We start from the raw sequence: 21,087 nt of genomic DNA on the forward strand, positions 1-21,087 counted from the left end.
ACCAGTGCGGTTTTCCCACGAGCTGCACGAGCGGAGTTGAACCGGGATCGAAAGATCGAGGAACCGGGATCAGAATCTCAGTCACGGAAAATTATACCACAACAAACTAAGACAAGTTCCAGCCGACTATAAAAGTGACTGAGAGATGGCCCTCTCTTTTCCCATCTTTCCTCTCCCCGCCTTTGTTGCCGGTATGTACATGCTTAGTGTCCACTTCTTCACATGCTTATCCGCGTTTCCAGTACATTATCTACCATGGAATTCTCGGGTCCAGCATTGAATGTTGACATCCCTAATCTCACTGTCCCTCAGTTCGTTCTTGACTCGCCTCATGAACTGCGGCCCCACAGGAAGAGCGATATACCCTGGTTCATCGAAGATGGCACTGGCCGTACACTCTGTCATGCCGAGGTGGTTCTCATTAACATGTCAGTTCCAGGGAGGCTAACATGCAGCAGGTCCACCAACGGACGCAGGGGCTCGCAAACGCGCTAAGTCTGAGATGGGGGCTGCGTAAGTCATCTTGATTCCCACAACAGCCATTGCTGATCGCGGATCTACTTAGCTGAGAATGATGTTGGTACGTCGCGCCTGAAATTCAAACTAGGCTGTCGCGTTGGAACTGAGACCGTCCAGTCTGCATCTTTAGCCCTAACCACATTTGTAAGCATCTCCTTTCCGCCGCGCTCGAACGGACTTCTCATCGTTTTCCCGCAGATTATCCTATCTCTATTTGGGCTGTCCATAGGTTGGGGGGTATCATAACGTAACAGTCTTCCATCTTTAGTCCCCGACATTTCATGAACGTCGTTGCATAGACCCGCCAACCCTAGCTATACGGTCGATGAACTCATCCACCAGCTACAAACTGCCAATGCCAGTGCCATCATTGTTTACTCTGCTTTCCTACCCACCGCTATGGAGGCCGCTCGCACTGTCGGCATCCCAAAGGACCATATTGTATTAATAGATGGTCCGGGCAACAGCACCTATACCTCCGTCGAAAATCTGATGGAATACGGCAATAGCAAGCCAATAAACTTTACCGAACGAAAATTAAACCCCGGAGAATCAAAGACGAAACTCGCATTTCTGTCCTTCTCTAGCGGAACGACCGGTGAGTGTAGCAATCCCTGCAACTTGCGGCTCGAAATTGACAAGGTATTCAGGAAAGGCTAAGGTGATCCACATGACCGTTTCATTGTGTTCGCCCCTGAAACTTGTAACAGGCTGTCGAAATACCTCATCGGTCTATCGTATCGAATGTCTTGCAAAACACCGCTCATATGAGCGGCGAAAGAGATCCTCACAAGAGGATGACGCCCGGAGATGTTTCGCTAGGAGGTATGTTCATTCTACATCTACGCGATTCATTGATTTCATGAATCTGCCAGTCCTACCATTCTACCGTGAGTTCGCCTATGTCTTGGAATTAAACTCCATCTCATAAGACGTAGACATCTATGGACTTATTGTTACAGTGAGTGTAGAATACTTTACCACCAGAGTGTAAACTGATAGTCAATCTTAGCTCCATTACGCCCTATTCTCTGGAGTAAGCTTGTTTTACGAGTCACTGCTAAGGTCATGCTCATGAACGACAGTTATCTATTGTTGTAATCCCAAAATTTAGCTTCAAGGGATTCTTACGGAGCATTCAGCGTCACCGAATCACCCATTTATTGTAAGCTTGAAGTACCATTCTTTGATACTCCGAATGACTCTGTTTCAAGTGTTGTTCCTCCACAAGTTGTACTTTTATGCAAGGTGTGTCGCGCTCCTCAATCGTGCAACTGGGAACGTGTTATGAATGTTGTTTTTTTAGTATCCTGCTATTGGAGATCATGACTTTTCGCATGTCAAGTTTCTAATGTGTGGAGCTGCACCATTGTCTGGAGATCTATATGTGCAGCTTGCAAAGGTTTTCCCGAATGCCATGATTGGTCAAGGATATGGTTTGTCATTATGCTGGGTTCGCATCTGACTGCTGGCTAAATGATGACGGCAGGTCTCACGGAGACCGCTACATCTGTTGTCGCAATGGATCCTACCAAGTTGCACGGAACGATTGGAACTGCAGGTCAACTTTTGCCTGGCATTGTCGCGCGCGTCGTTAAAGCAGATGGGTCGTTGGCGCGAGAGGGCGAACAAGGAGAACTTATCGTTACAGGACCTTCTATGGCGCCGCGATATAAGAACAACGAGGAAGCGTAAGTCCAACTGTTGGCACTCCTGATTCTGAAGCTCACGGAAGCAGGACGAAGAGTACTTTTGTTAACGGATGGGTCCATACTGGAGATGAAGTTATTATCCGGAACAACGAGATTTTCGTTGTAGACAGGCTCAAGGTAGCGTCTCGTTTGATCATCAGTTCATGGGTGTTAACCTCCTTGTGCAGGAAATGATGAAGGTAGTGACGATTCCTCTATAACCGGATTGTACTCTTATACGTGGTGACAGGTCAGAGGGTTCCAAGTTGCGCCAGCTGAGCTTGAAGGCCATCTTCTGCTACATCCCTTTGTGGGGGATTGTTGTGTGGTCCCAGTACCGGACGACTATAGCGGTGAACTACCGTTAGCGTATGTAGTCCTAGAACCAGGACTACGAAAGCGAATCGGTGCAAATCCGAATGAGATACACAAGGTCAAAGCCGCGCTCATCAAGGCAAGAGTGATAGTGTCTTCTTCATTACGTATAGCTGATTGTGTTCCCAGCATGTTGCCGATTCAAAAGTGCAGTACAAATGGTTGGCTGGTGGCGTTGAATTCATCGACGCTATCCCAAAGAATCCATCAGGGAAAATAGTGAGTTTCAAATGATATCATCGATTGCTGTTCTCTAACTTTTGCGCTTCCAGCTTCGACGAGTGCTGCGTGAACAGGCTAGGAAGAGGAAAGCTGTAGAAGTACAAGCTAAACTGTAAACCCGCATCTATTACCACAATTGTATACCAGTTCCGCTACGATATTCCCCATTTGGCCGATGTCGCCGGCATTTATAAAAAATTTGAACCTTTGTACCGAAACGCCATGGTGCGCCGTATAGCATCGCAAGTGCACCAGCAGGCGCTGCGTCTTATGAAAGGCAACCTCATTGACCAACCAGTATGGCTTGGCTCTGTTCTCCAGTACCCACCTTTGCCCCTTCCTCCGAAAGTGCCTCCTCCACGAACCTCTTTTGACTCGGCAGCTCCCAAATCGACTCGACTTGCAGGGACTACCCAGAAACTACGAGCACCAAAAAATAGACCGTCATCCATTGTCTACATCGAGGATGAAATTCGCCGCCGGTTCTTCCGTGACCATCCCTTTGAGGCCTTCCGACCTGTGACGCTGACCGAACGCGATGCGATACGGGAGCAGCGTCCTGTGCAAGGACGTGATTGGCAGAGACTGAGGCAATGGGGACGGAATCCTTCACCAGAAGAGTACGCTGTAGCATCTCTGTCCTGATGTCTAAGCTAACCATAACCAGTGCCATACGATTTGCCGTCAACCTGTACGAACACCACAATCTTCCTCTAACATTCGCCTACACGCGCGCAGTCGCCCAGTTCCGTGCTCTACGTTCTGAACACCACGTTGCACGCCGATTCGCCGTGCTGGAAGTTGAGAGCTACGGACGGGTGTTCCCAACGTCGCAAGTGCAGCTTGGGTTCGAGAAGGAGAAGAAGGCACTGGATACCTGGGAAGAAGCCTCGAGTATGGATGCGGGAGAGTTTGCTTCGAGGAAGAGGTGGAGGTCTATTGCAGCTAACTTTGTTGGTGGTTCGCAGGAGTGGACGAGAGGCGAGCAATATGCGGCGTTGTGGAGGAAGGGTGCCAGACCTACGTATGCCCCGGCACTTACAGAGGTCAAGTATCCGTCTATGTTGTCGCCAACACCAGAGGCAACACCACAAGTTGCAGCTCCACAGGCAGCGGGAGCAGCTCACACACCCACACCAGCAGCTCGACCACAACCTGTATACAATAGAACTGCCTAACAATGGATAATTCTTACTGAAGTCGCAGAAAATGAATATGTATATAGGACATGTTGTGATCATGACTTTACGCGAGCTTGGGCTGCCTGTGCAGCGTTCATACCCATCCACGCCTTCTCCACCAAGCCCAGCAACTTTTGCATATCTGAACTCCAGTCATTCATCACATCCTCCGGACTTCGTTGGCTTCTAAAGTTGACAATCCCAGATGGTCGATCAATCCGCGCCCAGACTGTTTTTGAAACGACTAGCCGCGCGAGGGTTTCTTCTGTCTGTTTGGGTGTCAGGTCCAGAAGAGAGGTGAGTCTTTGCAAGGTTATCCGAGTATAATACTCGGCAACAACGCGGATATTCTGTCAAATCAAAATTGGCCTCAGTTTCACAGCAATGGATGAAACCACTAACGTGTTCAATAACCCGAGTGTGAAGGTCTTCCCATCGCTTCTCTTCGGAGAAGACTTGCGTTTGGCGGAGGAATTCGCCATACAGTGTTTGGATGCCGGGCCACCGCATTAGCTCATGTGTCGTGAAGCACTTTACAAGGTTACTATTCGAACATGAATAAAAGTGCCGGCGTTGATTCCAGAAACACCTACTAGTGAAGCTCCAGTTTCAGCAGAGCGGGGTCATTGAACATACGGTGCAGCATATCAGACTGTTCGTTATTATGAGGAGCAAGGATGACATAGTAGATGATATGTTCAAGGGCCTGTCGTTACATGAGAAGCGCGTACAATGCCAATAGAGATGTCACATACCGCTTTGCCTTTATCGTTCACATCCTCCTTTATTGAAGGTGTTTCCCAGACCTTGTAGTAATAATTTGCTACATCAAGATAAGCGGTTTGGTGTAACGCATGTTGGATCATTAGGTCATAGTATTTGAGTTTCAGGTCCTAGGTAAGAGTTTGTGAGCAGGTTGTGAAGTTCAGCATATGTTCCTAGTACCTCGTTTTCCTTTTCTTTCAAGAAGCCTTCATTAACTTTTCGGCCACCTACTCTGACCTTCACCCACTCTGATTCTCCGCCGTTGGAACTCTCCGCATCTTTCCGTCGCGCGACAGCAATGAGCAGCCGCATTTGCTCGAGGAGAAACTCGGTCTTTTCTCTCCGTTCCATCGATGAATAAGTCTCAACTTGTAAGTCTGACAAAAGCTCCGATGCAGTTTCGAGGGACTTCTTGGATTCATCAGGATTTGTAGCAGCGATTGAAAGACCTTCATGGTAGTGAGCGAGAAGGAGAGTTACTCTGGCCCGTGGTGTTTCTAGGAAGATCTACGAACGAATGAAGGTTATAAGGAATCTTGATTATGGAGAACTACCCACGCACCTTCCCTTCAGTAACAGTCCTCAACGTTTCGACCAACTCAAGCCATTTCTCTATGCCTTGTTTCTTCTTCACATCTTCTAACCACCCCATCGCCTGCTCAACCATGGCTTGAATAGCTGCTTTTAGTTGGCCATGTTTCTTGCTCAGCAATAGGATGCTCGAGTTTAGCAGAGTAAAGTCCGTGGCCTGGTAACAGTGTTCAAGGACAGCCTTCACGAGTCGCGTTGTCGATGCAAGATCTGCAGCCTGGTGGAAATCAATAAACTGGAATAGAGGTATAAAGAAGAGGTTTTTACATTCCGTGTTTGCTTTTCAAGAACGAAGAGCTTGTCGAGCGCTGGCTGTAGTTGACCAGCCTATACAGACTTCGGTTACTTACCCTTTGAAGCGATGAATCTAGACAATGCCATACCTTGGCGAGCGCTTCTGCCTCGGGAAGCAGAACATCTACCTCAGGAGTGAAATCCTTTTCTTGCTTCTTGTTGTCGGACATGATGTACTTCCACGAAGCGGTCTGGTCCAAATGACGCGTCGCGGTAGTGTTTGTTCCTGTTGTCTTCGAAAGGCTTTGAGCCCAGGAGAGAACAGGCACTTCGGGATTCGCCGACAGTAATTCAGCTCTTCTGTTTTCCTCCATTTCAAGGTCCTTTGATAACGGGTCAGGTTTCTCTACGGATTTAATATTCTCTTTATTGCGAGTATCATATTCATAAATGTCCTAATCGTGCATAATAACATATATGAGCATATAGACGGTCGTAGTAGCGAAATCATGAACGGACTTGAATCGTGTTCAACGGAATATCGGTTGATGGCGACGGAGCGGTCTCCTCTTTTTTCTGGGCCTCCTTCCTCAAACGAGCTCTCTCAAGTGCCATGTGGATAATCCTCGATGGGACTGTTAAAGGGAAGAATACGACCAGTTTCCATGCGATGGAAACAACGTCGGAGAGATGGATATTTGCCAGGCCAGAGCGTATGGAACTGGAACGAACAGAGGGTGTTTTGTCAATTGGTGCAGATTCCTCGACCAGAGCTTCAACTGATTTAGAGAAAGTTGGCACCGTGGCATCCACTGCACTCTCTAGGGTGGATACAGTAGCTTCCACAGACTGATCTACTGTCCTGGGCAACACCTGGATCGCAGAGTCGAGTGTCTCTGGAATGGCGCCGATGGAAACTGAGCGCATCCGTGGCTCAGCGTCCACCGTGCGGTCGACCAAGACGGGGGAAAACTGCACAGCAGTCTCTGTAACGGCTGGCTGCACCTGTATCTCACATTCCGTCGTCGCAACCGTGGCGTTAACACCCTTTTCGACATACTCAAGTTGGAGTACCTGACTCTCGACTCTGTCGATGGCGTGGGTAGCGAACAGTCGCTCTGATAAGCGAACGTTTTGAAGATGGGGGAGAGCTTCCGCGACTCTTTCCCAACCTCGTGCATTTGCCTCGACGTACCCAGGCCGGTTTTTCTCGTGGAACCACTTCAACGTCTCCAGATGCGGGGCAAGGTGGCTAAGCAGGATGGTGACGTGAAGGGTGTCCCCTACCCACGAGTGGCCTACATGAAGACGCAGGAGCGATGCAGAAGATGCCTCGCGTGAAGACAAGACTTCACCCGTCCCGTGTTTGGCGTTGACGACCACCGAGAGTGTATGGAGTCTTGGACAATTGGCCATCAAGGGCGCCAGATCCTCCAATGTGATACTGGGTGGGCCAGTAGCAATCGGGAAGCGGGCCAATGGGCACAGCTTGAGTTCTTCCACCATTGGACAGACCGTTGACACATGCCGGATGTCATGTTTGGTGAATAGAGTAGACTCTGGAAGGTCAATTTCCAGCCGCAGGAGGCAAGGGAATAAAGTGAAGTAGCCGAGGGGTAGACGTTTGGGAGCCTCTGCCCTTGCAGTCGACCTTACAAGCTCGCTGTACCGCGACGATCCGCTGCCTGAAATGCGCAATGACTGCAAGGTCGTACCAAATCGCTCTGAAATGAGCGCTGACAAGTCCTGCCAGTCGGCGATATCTGGAGGATCCTCGATGACGAGATCAAGCTGAATGAGGGTACTGCGCAGGTGCCTCAAAAACACCGCGATGTTTGAAACCTCTCCAGTCAGTTGCAACTGTCGAACCGTCGCAAAAGAACCTTTGGATCGTAAATCCCCGGTCAGCCGGAGCGCAGATTTACGGTGGTCCGAAAAGTCGAGCTCTTCTCCCGAAAACACACCGCTGTCTGTAGTCATGACAGAGCTTGGCGTCGAATACCCTGAACGCGGCGATAGCTCCTCAAAGAAACCTTCTACTGCAACGACACCCCTCCCAGAAAGATCCAGTTGTAGGACTTTAAGGTCCTCCAAAGAAGCAAGCCATCGCCCAACTCCTGGCGACAGCGCACCGGGAGCCACAAGAACTACTTTGCAGAGACTCTTTTGTGGCAGCAAAAGCTCTGTAAATGCGTCGGGTAGGGGTGTTGGGGAGATGAATGAAAATTCCTTCAATGTGATGCGACTCGACATGTCGGTAAGGAAGTGGTTCAACTCAGGGAGCCGCGTTCCAATTTCGAGAGAGAGACTTTCGAGCTCCGGGTTGAGGAAGAGAGAGCAGCGTTCCAGCCCAGCTGGGCTCTCGATCTTCCATACGAGCTGCTGAAGGTTGGGCAGGATAAACGTTCGCGGACGATATTGTTCGAAAATAGGGAAAATGGAGGCGGCAACGTTGTTTATCGCTTCATTGTATGCAATGCGACGGACTCGCTCGCCGTACTGTAGGATTTTCGACCAGTCTTCTTCCGTTGGATTCTTAGTCTGTTAGGCGTGGACATACTTGTTAGCGTCTCTGTCAAGCCATGCCGAAACATTGACCCACCAATCCTAGCCCTGGTCTTCTGGTCTTCTTCAGGAGAGACGACGGGAATAGCCCAATAATGGGTATCAAGGAGTCCAGTTCTCTCCATAGTACATTCAACGCCGGCTCGCACATCGCCTTGCATGTTCTCGCCAATCTCGACACAGAGCGCCTTCCGCCTGGTGTGTCGAGGATAGCCTCAAGAAGCTTTTTCGTTACTTCTGGGTCTCGGAGGATGATGGGAGCCATTATCTGCTGGTAGACGGAGTACGAACGATACGAGGAGCTTCGACTGTGTTTTCCCTTCCCTTTCAATGAGCTGTGGGTGCTGGCGATGCTGCGAATACTTTCACGAAGGCTGGTACGGCGACGAAGGGATCCGAGACTGTGAAGGACGTCGGATAGCACTGAACCAGAAGGCATATGAGAAGCGTCTCTGGGGCGTCAAGTACTTAAGACAAACCGCGCATGAAGTACACGCACTGTGGGGCCTGTTTACTGGCGTTGCACGCGCAGGAAGCCCACAGTAAGATGACGAGTCGATCGAGGACTTGCTGCACCGATTGATTTGTACGCGGCTTCGTGTTGGAATCGGACACGAGGATCCAGGATGGATGCCGATGAGAAAGTTACGAGTATCTGTAAATCAATTCACCTTCGACGTAACAGTCGAAGCGCAACAATGTACGTAGTTAATTTGAGAAACAGAATATCAGTTTCAAAGGTGAGTAGCGGTCGAAACCCTTAGGATGGTCAGACTTAGGCAAACTCGTGTACTACGTGTGTTGCACTGGCGATTAAACACGAGCTTCAATACTGCGCAACGTGTTGATTGAGGGTATCTTTGAATACAACACAGTCCTCCGAGTAACTGAATAAAGAAATGGTACAGAATGCACTACAATTCTCCAAGCTCCCATGGCACCGGTTCACCTTGCCAATCGTCCTCACCTTCATCTGCCACAGCCACCTGTCTGTCGCCATGCTCATCCTCCCCAACATCCCAAATCTCGCCACCTCTCGACGGGTCGTAATGATCCGCTCTCCGTCCATATAACAGCCCCTCCACAACCCGGACCTCCTGATAGTCGCGCGCGCGCAATTCATATGGCGAAAACGCCAAAACATGAAGAAATCTGTCGGGAAGATCGACATCAAATCTGCCAGTGTCCTGTCCATCACCCACGTTCTCGATCTGCGGGTGGGAGGGGGCATCAAAAGTATCGTCTGCGTCAGCATCTGAGTTCCGCCCCGAAGTATCTTTACGAGGTGAGCTATATGTTCGACGCACAACTCTAATTTTTTCGTTTGGCTCTTCGTCGTTGTCGGAATTTAATGTGGTAGTGGTAAACTTTGCCTTCTTCCGTCCATTGCTACTGGTTGCTTTTCCCTTGCCTTTGAAGACCCCGTGGCTCCTCTTTGAAGCATCAGGTGGCGGTGGAGAAGGAGGAATGAGGGAAGGAGCACGGTTGGAGGATGAAGACTCGGCTGCGTCTGCATCAGATAATACACGTTTCCGGGGTTTGGGTGCAGCGATGTTGACAGGCGCATGTGTGCTCTTCTTGGTGGGTCCCCGAGGCTTTTGATAGACATTGGAAGAAGCTGCAGAGTTGGGAAAGGGCTTCCCGTTGGTTTTGCTGTCATGGTTTACCTTGGGATTTTGCAGACCTTTCCAGTCCATCCCGTCGCCGAGTGATGAGAAGACATCTGAGGAAGAATGATCTGTCCTTGAGTGGGGAAATAGCGATTTAGGCTGTTTCGTGTCGTCGAACAGCAACTTGAATCCATTCGAGCCTTTAATGGGGGAATCGTCGACAAATGATAAGTTTCCGACATGAGCGTGGTCTTCATCAGATGCCGAATCTTCTGTACGTGAAATTGGAATGTTATGCCCAGAAGCTACGCGCCGGCGCTTCTCTTTACTGGGAGAAGGAGAAACTGGTTCGCCACGCAAGCGTTTGCGCGCTCGGGCAATAGCACTCGTTGGCTCTGGTATAGCGCTTTCCGTAGGGAATATCAACGGCTGGAAGGGGACAGCGGGAAGCGGGGACACCTCTCGGACGGGTGCACGAGATTTAACTTTGGAGGGTGAAGCAAACGGATTTGATCGAAAATCATTGTTGACCGGAAGTACCGCCTTCTGTTTCCCCTTATTCTTCTGCGGAGAGAAGGGATTGAAGGTAGAGAGAGGCGCCGTGGTTTCGCTGGCTCGGGCCTTGGGCAGTAAACGCGACGGTTCGTGTTTTTGTGACTTCGATGGAGTAGTGGGTGTATAGGAGGATACTTTGGCAGAGGAAGCCTTGCCTAATGCCTTATATAGCTTGTACTTGGTCTCTGCGACTTGGTCAGCTTCAGTTCCACACATGAGAGTCGTGACGCACCAATATCCGGATGCTCCTTGATGTCCTGGACCTGCGCTGACCGGCCATGCTTTGACTTAAACTCTCGTTCCCATGCTTTGATCTCTGCCTTCACTGTCGCAAGGTCTGACATTGTAGATATGTTGTCGAGAAAATTGCGATGGCAGCGAACAATGGGCAGAGACAAAGTGGAATACGACGCGACGGTCACGTTACTTGTTTCCGAGTAAACAAGACCAAGCCGAACGCGGCGATTGGCTGGGTGGCGTTGTCCAAGTTGCGCAGAGTTTCTTCATCACCCCTGCAGATACCCTTGGCCTTTCCCATCCTCTGTCACTGTCTATTCAACATCTACCATGAATCGACCTAGAGAAAGCCTTCTCACCATGTTCGACCCTCTGTTTGGTTCTGTCTCTCAGCAGAATGGTGGCGATAGTTCTGTTGAATTGGATGATTACGACTCGGAGAAGGAGAATAACATGCCATTGGGAGATGTAACGATGATATCGTTTTTCAATGGAGCCCTGAAACCCAAGGCCTGCCCACAGCCTGCCCCGCTCAAGCGTCGTCTTGTTGATATTGGAGATGTCACAGTTGACAGCACATTGCTTATGAACGAGGTACTGGAAGAGATTGGAGAGGACGAAGAGTCAGAAGATGAGAATAGTACGATTATCTTGGGACCAATTGGCAAGACTCCAATGGCTCCAAGTAGCGTAGAGATCGTTGCGACTCCTCGTTTAAATCCTCGCGCACCGTTCGCTGAACTTCGAATGGAACGGGAGGTTACGCCCGTAGCTCACAAGCGTTTGCTGACTCGTCAGAAGCAGCACACCAACCCCACCACTGCCAATGACTCTGCGGCCCAACCACATTCTTCGCTTTCTTCTCTAATCGATGCAGTCACTTCGGCAGGCGTTTCTTTCGCGGGCTCGAAGCCGACTCTCTCGGAGGCCTGGCCCAACGTTGTCCCTGTTTCTCCAAAGGTGTCCGAAGTCACTATCATATCTCCATTTCAGACCTCTCCAACGAATATCCCTCTTCCATCATCACCAATTGACGTGAGTGAGCTTGATGCCCCTACCCCTCGTCCACGAAAACCGCCGCCGTCTGTGCGCGACCATGATCGCCGGTCTCTGGATCTACATGCCTCTTTCCAGCTTCAGTTCGGCTCGGCAGAATCAAGTTTTGATTTGCTGACCGACAAAATATCATTCCTTTGTTCACGATCCCATGACTTTGACATCACTTCGGGAGATGAAGATGAGAATGTGAATATGAAAAATGTGCTAGTATCTGCAGGTAAAGTGACGCTCACAATCAGTCTGTACCTTCGTCTGATCATCTTTTTAGGTGGAGATGACATCGTCAACGTCGCTGCCAACATTCCTTTGCCGTCGCAGGACAGTCCTGAGATCAGTAAGTCAAATTTCATTTGAACTCCTTTCCTCGACTGACATTATGGAAGGGCATATCTATTCGGCGACGCATGTCCAATCCCCCAATACCACTGATTCTCCATTGCCTGTCTTTACGCCGAAGTCGTACACTCGTAAGTTTCAGTCTCTAGCGAGGCGTACGTTTTGACCAAAAACTAGCTACCCAAGCCATGGTTCCCGAAGACTTGCCGCAGGACGACGAGGTCTTTCCTTCGACTAGAGATCCCTTGGTGACCCCAGCTCCGTCCAAGAGCCTTCATCCTGTCGTACCACCTCCCATTCAGGCGCTACGCATTGTCAAGCGGACAAAGAATGCGGCAGCAGCAGCGCCTCCTCCGGATCGCCGTTTGTCCAGGCGACCTCCAGCTCACAACGAGAAGAAAACGTCGCTTCCAATTCAATCAGACATACCTAATTCGGCCCAGATAGGCGAATCTGAACACCATGCTCCTGTTGTTGCACCGCACAAGCCGGTATCAAGCGGTTCATCTTCTGGCCCCCGTCGTGTGCTGCTGGCTGAGAGTAAGGAAGTGCCGCGCAAGGCTGGAGGAGTTGGACACATGCCAAAAAACAACAGACCCAAGAAAGTATTGCTATCTGACGCAGTTGCGCAGTGGGGTCATATGCAGCCTGCAAAAGCAGCTGATCTCAATGCTGTCCGGGACGCCCTCAAGGCAATTGGTACCGGGAAGCCCAAGGCACCAGCGAGGGACGTGAAATGTGTTGTTCGACCTTCAGTCAATGCTCACGTTGGGCAGAAGGAGAGTCGGCCAGCATCTACCATCCCGCGTCCAGTATCAAGTACCTCTAGATTGCCTGCTCCCGTTTTCGGTACCAATAGAGCAGGTGCTGCAGCTGGAAAGGTGGCTAAGCCAGGCGTTGGGCTTCTTCGCCGAGTTGGTACTGGACTCTAACTACATCTCCCTGCCTCATTCTTTGCCAGCATATCGCTTTCGTGTGTCATCATCTCTGCAAGTTCTCGAACTCCAGATCATCACATATCTACTCACAGTCCAATACGTACTCCATCACTTGTAATCTATATACGCAACTGTGCATACAGGCGTTTCAGCCCTCAGCTTGACGAAGATCTGACTCAGAGGCTATTTCGTGTGGTCCAAGGTGTCTGGTTCAATGTTCCTGGGCCCGATGAATTGCCTACTATATAGATAAATAACTATTGGAAGCAAGTTCATCAACAGTTCATTAGCAGCTATGCCTTCTTTGAATACAACTTCCATAATAGATCAAGCACCCATGCCCTTGGTAGCCATTTGAACACCCAGAAGAGAAAAGCATTTCCTCCAACAGAGATGTAGGGAGGAGGAGGCTTTGCCAATGCTTTGTCCACAATACGCTTGGAAAATTCCTCGTTAGACATGGACGATTTTGTTTGGCTGGCATGCATTCTCTCCATAATGTTGGGAAGGAATGCGGTATACAAACTGTTCTCTGGCAGGCTAAACCATTTCTCCTGATTTCTGGAGAAGTTGGATGTAACAGAACCGGGAGCCACGTGCATAACATTGATTCCAAGCGGACGACACTCCATTGAGAGCACCTCGCTAATGTTCTGGACTGCTGCTTTGGAAGATGAATATGCTCCGTGCCAGGGTGTCGGGCTAAATGTGAAGATCAGTATGCATCTGATGGGCGGAAAGACGCCACCTACATCTCTCCAACGATGGAACCTGTTAATTCAGTAAGAGCCGGAACATCTTTAGAGGTTGTAGAACCCACCTATATTTACGATAACTCCGCTGTGTCGTTTTGCCATGATGGGAATGACGGTCTTGCATATGCGTATCACCGAAAATGTGTTGGTATCGTAGGTGCGTTTGATTATGTCCATGGACTGGTCAATCAAAGGACCTATGCTCCTGAGTGAGCGTGATAGAGCCATAAAAGAACTGGTGTGTACCGATAGCTGGTATTGCTGCATTGTTGACCACTATGTCAATCCTACCCTCCACACCAGCTACGTGCTGAATAACTCGCTGAACGTCATCATCACTCGTCACATCCAAGGCGAGGACTTCGATGCTGGGATCCTTGAAGCCTTGCACAGTCTCCGCATTTCGCGACGTAGCGTAGACCTTGCATCCCTGCTGAGCAAATTGTTCACATCTTGAAAAGATAGGTCAGCGCTTCACTGAGTTAACTAATGACGCAGACCCACAATGCAAAGCCTATTCCCCCAGTAGAGCACCCCGTTATGATAACTACGCGATTGCTGGGCATTTGTGTGTTGGGACTACCGCTAAAACGTCAGAGCAGGGTAAGGGTCCGTTGATACCGCAAGCATTCAAGATCCTCCGACAAATAAGACGCCTGACGTAAAGAGCTTGTTCGTTTGCGACGAAGTCCTTCGAACTGCAAGCTGAGCCTCAGAACCGAGCATCACATGCACCTCGGGGGTAGTACTAGCGTTTTTACCGCAAAGAAATGCATTTTGGAATTACGATTTCACTTTCTAGTCTGGGCCAGGAAGATATTATTGTTGGCACAGACGACCTCAGTGGATATGGGAATTGGATGACTGAAGACGCCTGAGCCTGAGAGGTACGTCAGAGCTTGGCAAGGGCACCCCAGAGAAGACCCCGCCAAACAATGTACGACATTGACGTGGAACCCTACTTTCAGTATCGCACTGCTCATCCAAGAGCAAAATGCGCGCTGCCGGGCTCTTTGGGGTCCTATTCTTCACCTTCCTGGCCCCCAATGTCCTCTCAGTAAAAACTAATGACTTCAAAACATGTTCTCAGTCCGGATTCTGTCGCCGAGGACGCGCTCTTTCAGCTCGTGCAAAGGATGCCTCGTCATCTTGGAAATCCCCTTATTCTGTTGACGCATCATCAGTCTCGATACCGCCTAGCGAAGCAGTGGTGACTGCTGCAGTCAAGTCATCCTTATACCCTGAAATCAAGTTTGAACTGGAAGTGCGAGTGCATAAAGATGGTGTTGTACGAGTCCGCATGGACGAGAAGGACGGTCTACGGAAAAGATACGACGAGGCCGCATCGTGGGCATTAGTAGCGGAGCCTGTGATCAGCAAGGATGTTCAGTGGACGGCGGGGAAGAAGGATGTACGTGCTGTATACGGCGATCTATCGGTCGTCATTGCATACGAGCCTCTACGCGTAACACTGCTACGCAAGGGCAAAGAACAGGTCGTTCTGAATGGGCAGGGCCTTTTGCACATGGAGCATTTCCGTACCAAGGAACCCCCTCCCGAAGTGCAGGCAGGTGAGGCTGGCGAGGAGTCTCAGGCCCCCATAAAGGCAGAGAATCCTCGCGCTTGGTTCGAAGGTGAAGAAGAGGATGCATTCTGGGACGAGAAATTTAACTCTTGGACGGATTCCAAGCCAAAAGGTGAGTTCATAATTACTCAGAATTTGTGTTTCGCTGAATTGTGTTTAGGTCCTGAATCCCTTTCATTGGACATCACGTTCCCTAACCACGGGACTGTGTATGGTATCCCCCAGCATGCTACTCGTCTGGCGCTGCCTAGTACCACAGGAGATGACGCGACCTTCAGTGATCCATACCGATTGTACAACGCTGACGTGTTTGAGTACCTTGCTTCATCTACTATGTCTCTCTACGGCTCCATCCCCGTTATGCATGCACACTCTGTGGATTCAACCGTTGCTATTTTTAACGCCGTCGCGTCCGAGACTTGGATTGACCTACACCATCCCACCTCCAAGTCTTCACACTCCCACTGGATATCCGAATCTGGTATTATGGACGTATTTATCCTTCCAGGACCCACCCCCGAAGACGTATTCTCTCAGTATGCTCGCCTTACGGGTAATACGCCACTACCTGCCCACTGGAGTCTTGGATACCATCAATGCAGGTGGAACTATGTGAGCACAGACGACGTCCGCATGGTGCAGAAGCGATTCGACGAGGAGGATATGCCCGTTGACGTTTTCTGGCTCGATATTGAATATGCCGAGGAACACAAGTACTTCATCTGGGAGGAGAAGACTTTCCCGGATCCAGTTGAGATGACGAACGATGTTGCTGCAATAGGCAGGAAGATGGTTGTCATCATTGATCCCCACTTGAAGCGTACCTCTAACTATCCAGTTTATCAAGAGGCGTCTGATTTGGGAATTCTTGTCAAGCCGAAGAGCGGTGAGGGTGAATATGAGGGTTGGTGTTGGTCGGGTAGCAGTTCTTGGATTGATATGTTCAATCCCCCGTCTTGGGACTGGTGGAAATCTATTTTCAAATTCAAAAGAGACAATGGCTGGTCGTGGACTAACAGCACAGATGCTATTCATATCTGGAACGACATGAACGAAGTAGGCCGTCTATCCTCTATTCTGATTATCCGTTAACCATTCGTCAGCCGTCGGTCTTTAATGGACCAGAAATTACGATGCCTAAAGATAACATTCACTACGGAGGATGGGAGCATCGTGATATCCACAACATCAACGGAATGCTTTTCGTATGTGTCTCATTGCTATTGCCATAGCAAAAACTCACGCCGGCTGTAGCATAATCTTACTTCTCAAGCTGTTGCAGAGCGCACCGCACCTCACAAGCGTCCTTTTGTATTGACTCGTTCATTCTTTGCGGGCTCTCAACGTTTTGGAGCCATGTGGACCGGCGATAATCTTGGTACTTGGGACCACATGACAGTCGGCGTACAAATGGTCCTTGCTAATGGCATAGCGGGAATGACCTTTGCTGGATGTGAGCTATATCGTTACTTTCCGCCGGAGATACACTCCTAACAACTCATAAAGCCGACGTTGGCGGGTTCTTCGGCAACCCAGATACGGACATGCTTGTTCGGTGGTATCAAGTCGGCATATTTTCCCCCTTCTTCCGCGCACATGCGCATATTGATACAAAGAGACGGGAGCCATTCCTTCTTGACGAGCCATACAAAGGGATGATAAAGGATATCCTACGCATTCGTTATTCGATGTTACCTGTTTGGTATACTGCGTTCTGGGAATCTTCGAGGACAGGAGTACCGGTTCTAAGGCAAGTGCCTCTATGTTATTTTTTCCTTCAGTTTTTCATTCCGTATACAGACCGCACTATGTAATGTTCCCTAAGGACAGGGCAGGTTTCGAGATCGATGATCAGTTCTTCGTCGGCTCCTCTGGATTACTTGTCAAGCCTGTTACGGAAAAAGACATCACAGAAACGACAGTGTACCTTGCTGAAGACCAGGTATATTACAACTACTTCACCGAAGCTCCTTCGTATGGCTCCTCCAAAGGCAAGCAGATAACCGTCCCACTCGAATTGTCCACTATTCCGCTATACATCCGTGGCGGCTCCATCGTTACAACGCGTGAACGGCCCCGACGTTCCAGTCCGTTGATGGCCCATGATCCGTTCACTCTACGCGTAGCTCTAGACAAAACGGGTTTCTTCGCGAAGGGTGACTTGTATCTCGACGATGGTGAGGGGTTGACCTACCAGAATGGTGATTATGTGTGGAGAGAGTTTGTCGCCGAGAAGAACGGGAAGAAGAGCGTCAAATTGGCCAGCAGGAATCTATCTTCTGTGCCAGGAGGAGAATATGAGAAGAGCATTCAAGATGTTAGAGTGGAAAAGGTGACTATTCTTGGGCTTGCGAATCAACCGAAAGGGGTGAGGGCTGTGGGGAGGGACGAGCCATTAGCGTGGACGTACAAGACTGTTGCTGCAGCTGACAAGGGTAAGGCGGTGGGGGTGTTGGTCATCAAAGATCCGGCTGTGCTTATTACCCAGGACTGGGAGATCATTATAGATGTTTGAGTAGATGCCGTGTGCTGACGTCAAAAGCAAAGTCTTAAAGCTGAAACTTACATCCACAAAAAAGGGTAGCCCCTACTCATCATCAGTTCATCGGTGTCATCCTTTCTCTAGATGTGGATCGTTCCATTAAAATTTGGAATAAGTAGGGCTGACCATGCAGATCTGCTTCCAAATATGGTGGTCAGGGCAGCGATCACTGGCAAATTAGCAACGTTGGTTGAACGGCTCAAAGGTACGGGGGCTGTACCTGGGTGGTAATCGAGCTAGTAACTCTGTTAATTGAATGAAGATGGCATGCTGCGCGCGCCAAGTTGAATGCCAGGCAATGGAGCAGAGTACAGCACGTGCCGCAGTGCCGAGGGCCTGGTGTGTAAATAAGCTTGGCTCCGCTTTGATCAGACTTTTGTTCTTTCTGAACATCTCTCCGCTCGACCACCTGTCTCTCTCATTACTTACTACTTATTTCTATCCCCTTTTTCATTCTTTACTCACATCTAAACTTTTCACATCGGACATGCTCTTCTCTAGCAATCTACTCGCGCAGGTCGCTTCTCTGTTGCTACTCTCCCATGCGTCCAATGCAGCCGCCACTCACCGTCGCGCCACGACGTGCAATGGCTACAGTCAAGTACGCCCCCCTTTTCTCCCTTCTCGAGGCTTCTGATGAATTTTGCAGCTCTGCGACGTGAGCTATGGCAATGTGTCGTTTGTAGGCGCCCACGATTCCTACGCTGTGGGGACGAATAATCGTGAGTACTGCGGGCTGTGCGTCCCGGAGCCTGAGCTCATCTTCTTTCCCCCACCGCAGTTGCCGTCAACCAGGATTATGATGGTATGTATTATCAGCTCTCATGATTTACTGCGGATCGAACGCGATATTCTCGCAGTCACACAGCAACTGAACGACGGGATCAGACTACTGCAAATGCAAGCCCATAACAACAGTGGAACTATACAACTTTGCCATACTAGTTGTGTATGTTCTACACACCAATTCCCTTGGATCCAGCTGAATCTTTTCCTTAGTCATTATACAATGGAGGGACACTGGAGGATTACCTTGGAAAAGGTGCGAGGCGCTTGTGCTAAAATTAGCCATTCCCCCATGCTGACGCATCGCCTTTTAGTCAGATCCTGGATGGAAAGCAACACGGCAGATGGTACTCCGCTTCATGCCATTCATTATTCACGTTCCACTAATACAGGCCTCACATTTTAGTCGTGACACTACTAATTGTGAACTCGGATAATTTCGTTGCAACTGAATACGACACCGTTTTCAAGGCAGCAAGCCTGGATACACTCTCCTACTCTCCAACTTCCTCTAATATGTCTAGGGACGCGTGGCCGACACTAAACACACTCATTGACGCGGGGACACGCCTGGTAACGTTCTTGGACAACGGCGCAGATTTCGCAAGTGTTCCGTACCTTATTGATGGTGAGTGACATCATATTTCTCATTGTCGCGCGAACCGTCATTGACACCGAGCATTCTAGAATTCACGAATATCTGGGAGACAGCGTATGATGTTACAGATACTACCTTCAACTGTGAAGTCAACAGGACCACTGGCGACACTTCTACACAAATGTATCTGATCAATCATTTCCTGGACAGATATGTGTTGGGGCAGCCTGTTCCTTATGTCGATAAAGCAAACGAGACCAATGCGGCGAATGGAACAGGCTCGCTTGGTGCCCAGGTCACGACATGCGAGGCTCAATATAGCCGAGCACCGAATTTCTTGCTCGTCGACGTAGGTCTACCTTTCATTTCCTCCTTTCACTTTCTCACCCACTTGTAGTTCTATGAATATGGCGGAGGTTCTGTATTCGAAGTTGCGGCAACCATCAATGGTGTCGAGTACAGCCCAACTTCTGCCATCGCAACACCAAAGTCTACAACTAGCTCTACATCATCTAGCAACGCAGGATCATCGATTGTCAATCTTCTTCCTGGTCAAAAGCAATGGGTGGCTTTTGCAGCAGTGATCTCAGGTATCATTTATGGGGCATCTATCGTGATATAAAATCAGGCTCTTTGTATATCTAAAAGCACACAGAGGACATCTCACAGACTATGCATTAAGTACCCAATCATAATAGTATCGCATTTTAATACGCTCGCATGAGATCTATTTCTTCCGTTCTCGCCGCCATTTATAAACGCGAGGTGTATACGTCTTGGATACAATGTGCGCGATTGGCTTGCCCTTTCGTGCATCAAGCTCATCTTGGTCTTCATCACTGTCGTCTCTGCTCCCATCCACCCTTTCGACCCCCTTGAGCTTTTTCCGAGCGCCTTTCCCCATCATGAGCCGTTGCATTTCAAACTCCCGTTCCGCGTAACGAAGCTGTTTGTCGCGGGCCAATCGCGCTGCGAGATCTCGAAAGAGGCGTTGACGATTGCGAGAAGTTGCTTCATGATTGTGGCCACGTTCGTCTTCCTTGTTTTCCATCTCGACGTCGTTTTCCGAAAACTTTTTGGACTTCTTGGACCGTTTCTTTTCTGACGGTTGTTTCCAGCCCAGATCTATAGGCTCCTCCTCCTCTTGTGTTGTTTCTTCGTGGATTACTACCGGAGACGATTCGGGTTTGTACTTGCGTACTTTCCGGGGAATAAGTCTTCGCCCGACAAGGTCAAGCTTGGTGGACATACCTTCATCCTCATTTTCCACGAAAATCGTATGTTTTGACTTCCGTCGACCCTTCTTGGTCTTTGGGATAACTCCAGCCTCTTCCAAGAGTTTTATTTGTCCGTCACCGAGCTCCTCATAATCTTCGTCGGTGACCGAGTCGACCATGTCGGAAAGCTGGACTTTTATTTTATCGATTTTCTGAAGGATCATTCAGGCAAGGAAGTAAGGGTATATACTTGAGGATGCACCTTCAAGCCAACTGCTCGTATCGTCCGGATGTAATTCTCATCCTGCGTTTTTAGCACCTTTACCATGTCAATAGGCAACGCGACATTTCCTCTCTCCTTGACATGGACTCCACCCTATACAACTGTCAGCCAATTCAGCATAGAAAGAAAGCGCCTCGTGCCTTGGTCTTCTCCTTCGTCATCGAAAAATAAAATTCATCTTTATTCCTGTCGGCAGCCTTCTGCCTCAACCGGTTCAACTTGTCCTGTTTCGAATGGTAGTCCCGTGCGCGCTTGACATAGTCTGCATGCTTCTCTAGGATCCCAAGCTTCGCCCTATGAGCAAGCTGGGATCGCTCCTTGTGATTGCGACGATGGATCGAATTTCGCAGTGACGAAGTCATAATTAGAGAGAGAAAAGTAGAATTGAGCTGAAAGTGTACAAATACGAACGTGACCAAAACGAGGGATTTCCTTTTTTACAA

General features: G+C 49.4%; 10 protein-coding genes across 10 annotated transcripts; 5 read left to right on the forward strand and 5 right to left on the reverse strand.

Annotated features, from left to right (window-relative positions):
- EV420DRAFT_1511581 (amp dependent CoA ligase) lies at nt 1-3,011 on the forward strand. Its single transcript, XM_060471583.1, has 21 exons — nt 1-191; nt 243-411; nt 459-513; nt 566-580; nt 637-663; nt 718-766; nt 819-1,117; nt 1,170-1,180; nt 1,230-1,344; nt 1,395-1,409; nt 1,458-1,480; nt 1,532-1,555; nt 1,605-1,684; nt 1,734-1,767; nt 1,826-1,955; nt 2,009-2,210; nt 2,258-2,348; nt 2,399-2,410; nt 2,461-2,664; nt 2,715-2,804; nt 2,858-3,011. Exons 2-21 carry the CDS (start codon nt 256-258, stop codon nt 2,921-2,923), a joined length of 1,698 nt encoding a protein of 565 aa, XP_060337252.1. The 5' UTR covers nt 1-191; nt 243-255; the 3' UTR covers nt 2,924-3,011.
- On the forward strand, nt 3,012-4,007 carry EV420DRAFT_1511585 (mitochondrial ribosomal protein S25-domain-containing protein). Its single transcript, XM_060471584.1, has 2 exons — nt 3,012-3,427; nt 3,475-4,007. The coding sequence occupies exons 1-2, from the start codon at nt 3,030-3,032 to the stop codon at nt 3,983-3,985; spliced, it is 909 nt and encodes a 302-aa protein (XP_060337253.1). The 5' UTR covers nt 3,012-3,029; the 3' UTR covers nt 3,986-4,007.
- A 1-nt stretch (nt 4,008) lies between these two features.
- On the reverse strand, nt 4,009-5,929 carry EV420DRAFT_1626840 (uncharacterized protein). Its single transcript, XM_060476020.1, has 8 exons — nt 5,728-5,929; nt 5,612-5,671; nt 5,316-5,561; nt 4,934-5,260; nt 4,744-4,881; nt 4,582-4,694; nt 4,391-4,532; nt 4,009-4,338 (listed from the first exon to the last, which is right to left on the reverse strand). The coding sequence occupies exons 1-8, from the start codon at nt 5,806-5,808 to the stop codon at nt 4,045-4,047; spliced, it is 1,401 nt and encodes a 466-aa protein (XP_060337254.1). The 5' UTR covers nt 5,809-5,929; the 3' UTR covers nt 4,009-4,044.
- On the reverse strand, nt 5,930-8,974 carry EV420DRAFT_1511588 (uncharacterized protein). The gene is made up of 2 exons (XM_060471585.1): nt 8,181-8,974; nt 5,930-8,119 (listed from the first exon to the last, which is right to left on the reverse strand). Exons 1-2 carry the CDS (start codon nt 8,580-8,582, stop codon nt 6,086-6,088), a joined length of 2,436 nt encoding a protein of 811 aa, XP_060337255.1. The 5' UTR covers nt 8,583-8,974; the 3' UTR covers nt 5,930-6,085.
- Nucleotides 8,975-10,711, reverse strand: EV420DRAFT_1301331 (uncharacterized protein). Its single transcript, XM_060468398.1, has 2 exons — nt 10,541-10,711; nt 8,975-10,493 (listed from the first exon to the last, which is right to left on the reverse strand). Exons 1-2 carry the CDS (start codon nt 10,650-10,652, stop codon nt 9,058-9,060), a joined length of 1,548 nt encoding a protein of 515 aa, XP_060337256.1. The 5' UTR covers nt 10,653-10,711; the 3' UTR covers nt 8,975-9,057.
- Nucleotides 10,712-10,767: 56 nt separating this feature from the next.
- On the forward strand, nt 10,768-13,022 carry EV420DRAFT_830235 (uncharacterized protein). The gene is made up of 4 exons (XM_060483633.1): nt 10,768-11,821; nt 11,873-11,938; nt 11,988-12,071; nt 12,118-13,022. The coding sequence occupies exons 1-4, from the start codon at nt 10,876-10,878 to the stop codon at nt 12,870-12,872; spliced, it is 1,851 nt and encodes a 616-aa protein (XP_060337257.1). The 5' UTR covers nt 10,768-10,875; the 3' UTR covers nt 12,873-13,022.
- Nucleotides 13,022-14,540, reverse strand: EV420DRAFT_830156 (oxidoreductase). Its single transcript, XM_060483632.1, has 5 exons — nt 14,138-14,540; nt 13,880-14,085; nt 13,699-13,830; nt 13,631-13,649; nt 13,022-13,580 (listed from the first exon to the last, which is right to left on the reverse strand). The coding sequence occupies exons 1-5, from the start codon at nt 14,197-14,199 to the stop codon at nt 13,172-13,174; spliced, it is 828 nt and encodes a 275-aa protein (XP_060337258.1). The 5' UTR covers nt 14,200-14,540; the 3' UTR covers nt 13,022-13,171.
- Nucleotides 14,541-14,578: 38 nt separating this feature from the next.
- EV420DRAFT_1511597 (glycoside hydrolase family 31 protein) lies at nt 14,579-18,094 on the forward strand. Its single transcript, XM_060471586.1, has 7 exons — nt 14,579-15,330; nt 15,379-16,274; nt 16,322-16,423; nt 16,473-16,671; nt 16,725-16,968; nt 17,019-17,965; nt 18,023-18,094. Exons 1-6 carry the CDS (start codon nt 14,628-14,630, stop codon nt 17,731-17,733), a joined length of 2,859 nt encoding a protein of 952 aa, XP_060337259.1. The 5' UTR covers nt 14,579-14,627; the 3' UTR covers nt 17,734-17,965; nt 18,023-18,094.
- On the forward strand, nt 18,095-19,864 carry EV420DRAFT_1511599 (PLC-like phosphodiesterase). The gene is made up of 9 exons (XM_060471587.1): nt 18,095-18,361; nt 18,410-18,482; nt 18,542-18,565; nt 18,621-18,709; nt 18,760-18,802; nt 18,861-18,893; nt 18,953-19,174; nt 19,234-19,493; nt 19,542-19,864. The coding sequence occupies exons 1-9, from the start codon at nt 18,248-18,250 to the stop codon at nt 19,764-19,766; spliced, it is 1,083 nt and encodes a 360-aa protein (XP_060337260.1). The 5' UTR covers nt 18,095-18,247; the 3' UTR covers nt 19,767-19,864.
- EV420DRAFT_1511603 (u3 small nucleolar RNA-associated protein 11) lies at nt 19,865-21,070 on the reverse strand. The gene is made up of 4 exons (XM_060471588.1): nt 20,785-21,070; nt 20,624-20,737; nt 20,396-20,573; nt 19,865-20,344 (listed from the first exon to the last, which is right to left on the reverse strand). The coding sequence occupies exons 1-4, from the start codon at nt 21,004-21,006 to the stop codon at nt 19,872-19,874; spliced, it is 987 nt and encodes a 328-aa protein (XP_060337261.1). The 5' UTR covers nt 21,007-21,070; the 3' UTR covers nt 19,865-19,871.
- Between the last annotated feature and the right edge of the window lie 17 nt (nt 21,071-21,087).

Source organism: Desarmillaria tabescens, assembly GCF_030435595.1.
Source record: "Desarmillaria tabescens strain CCBAS 213 chromosome Unknown EV420scaffold_4, whole genome shotgun sequence".
NCBI lineage: Eukaryota > Fungi > Basidiomycota > Agaricomycetes > Agaricales > Physalacriaceae > Desarmillaria > Desarmillaria tabescens.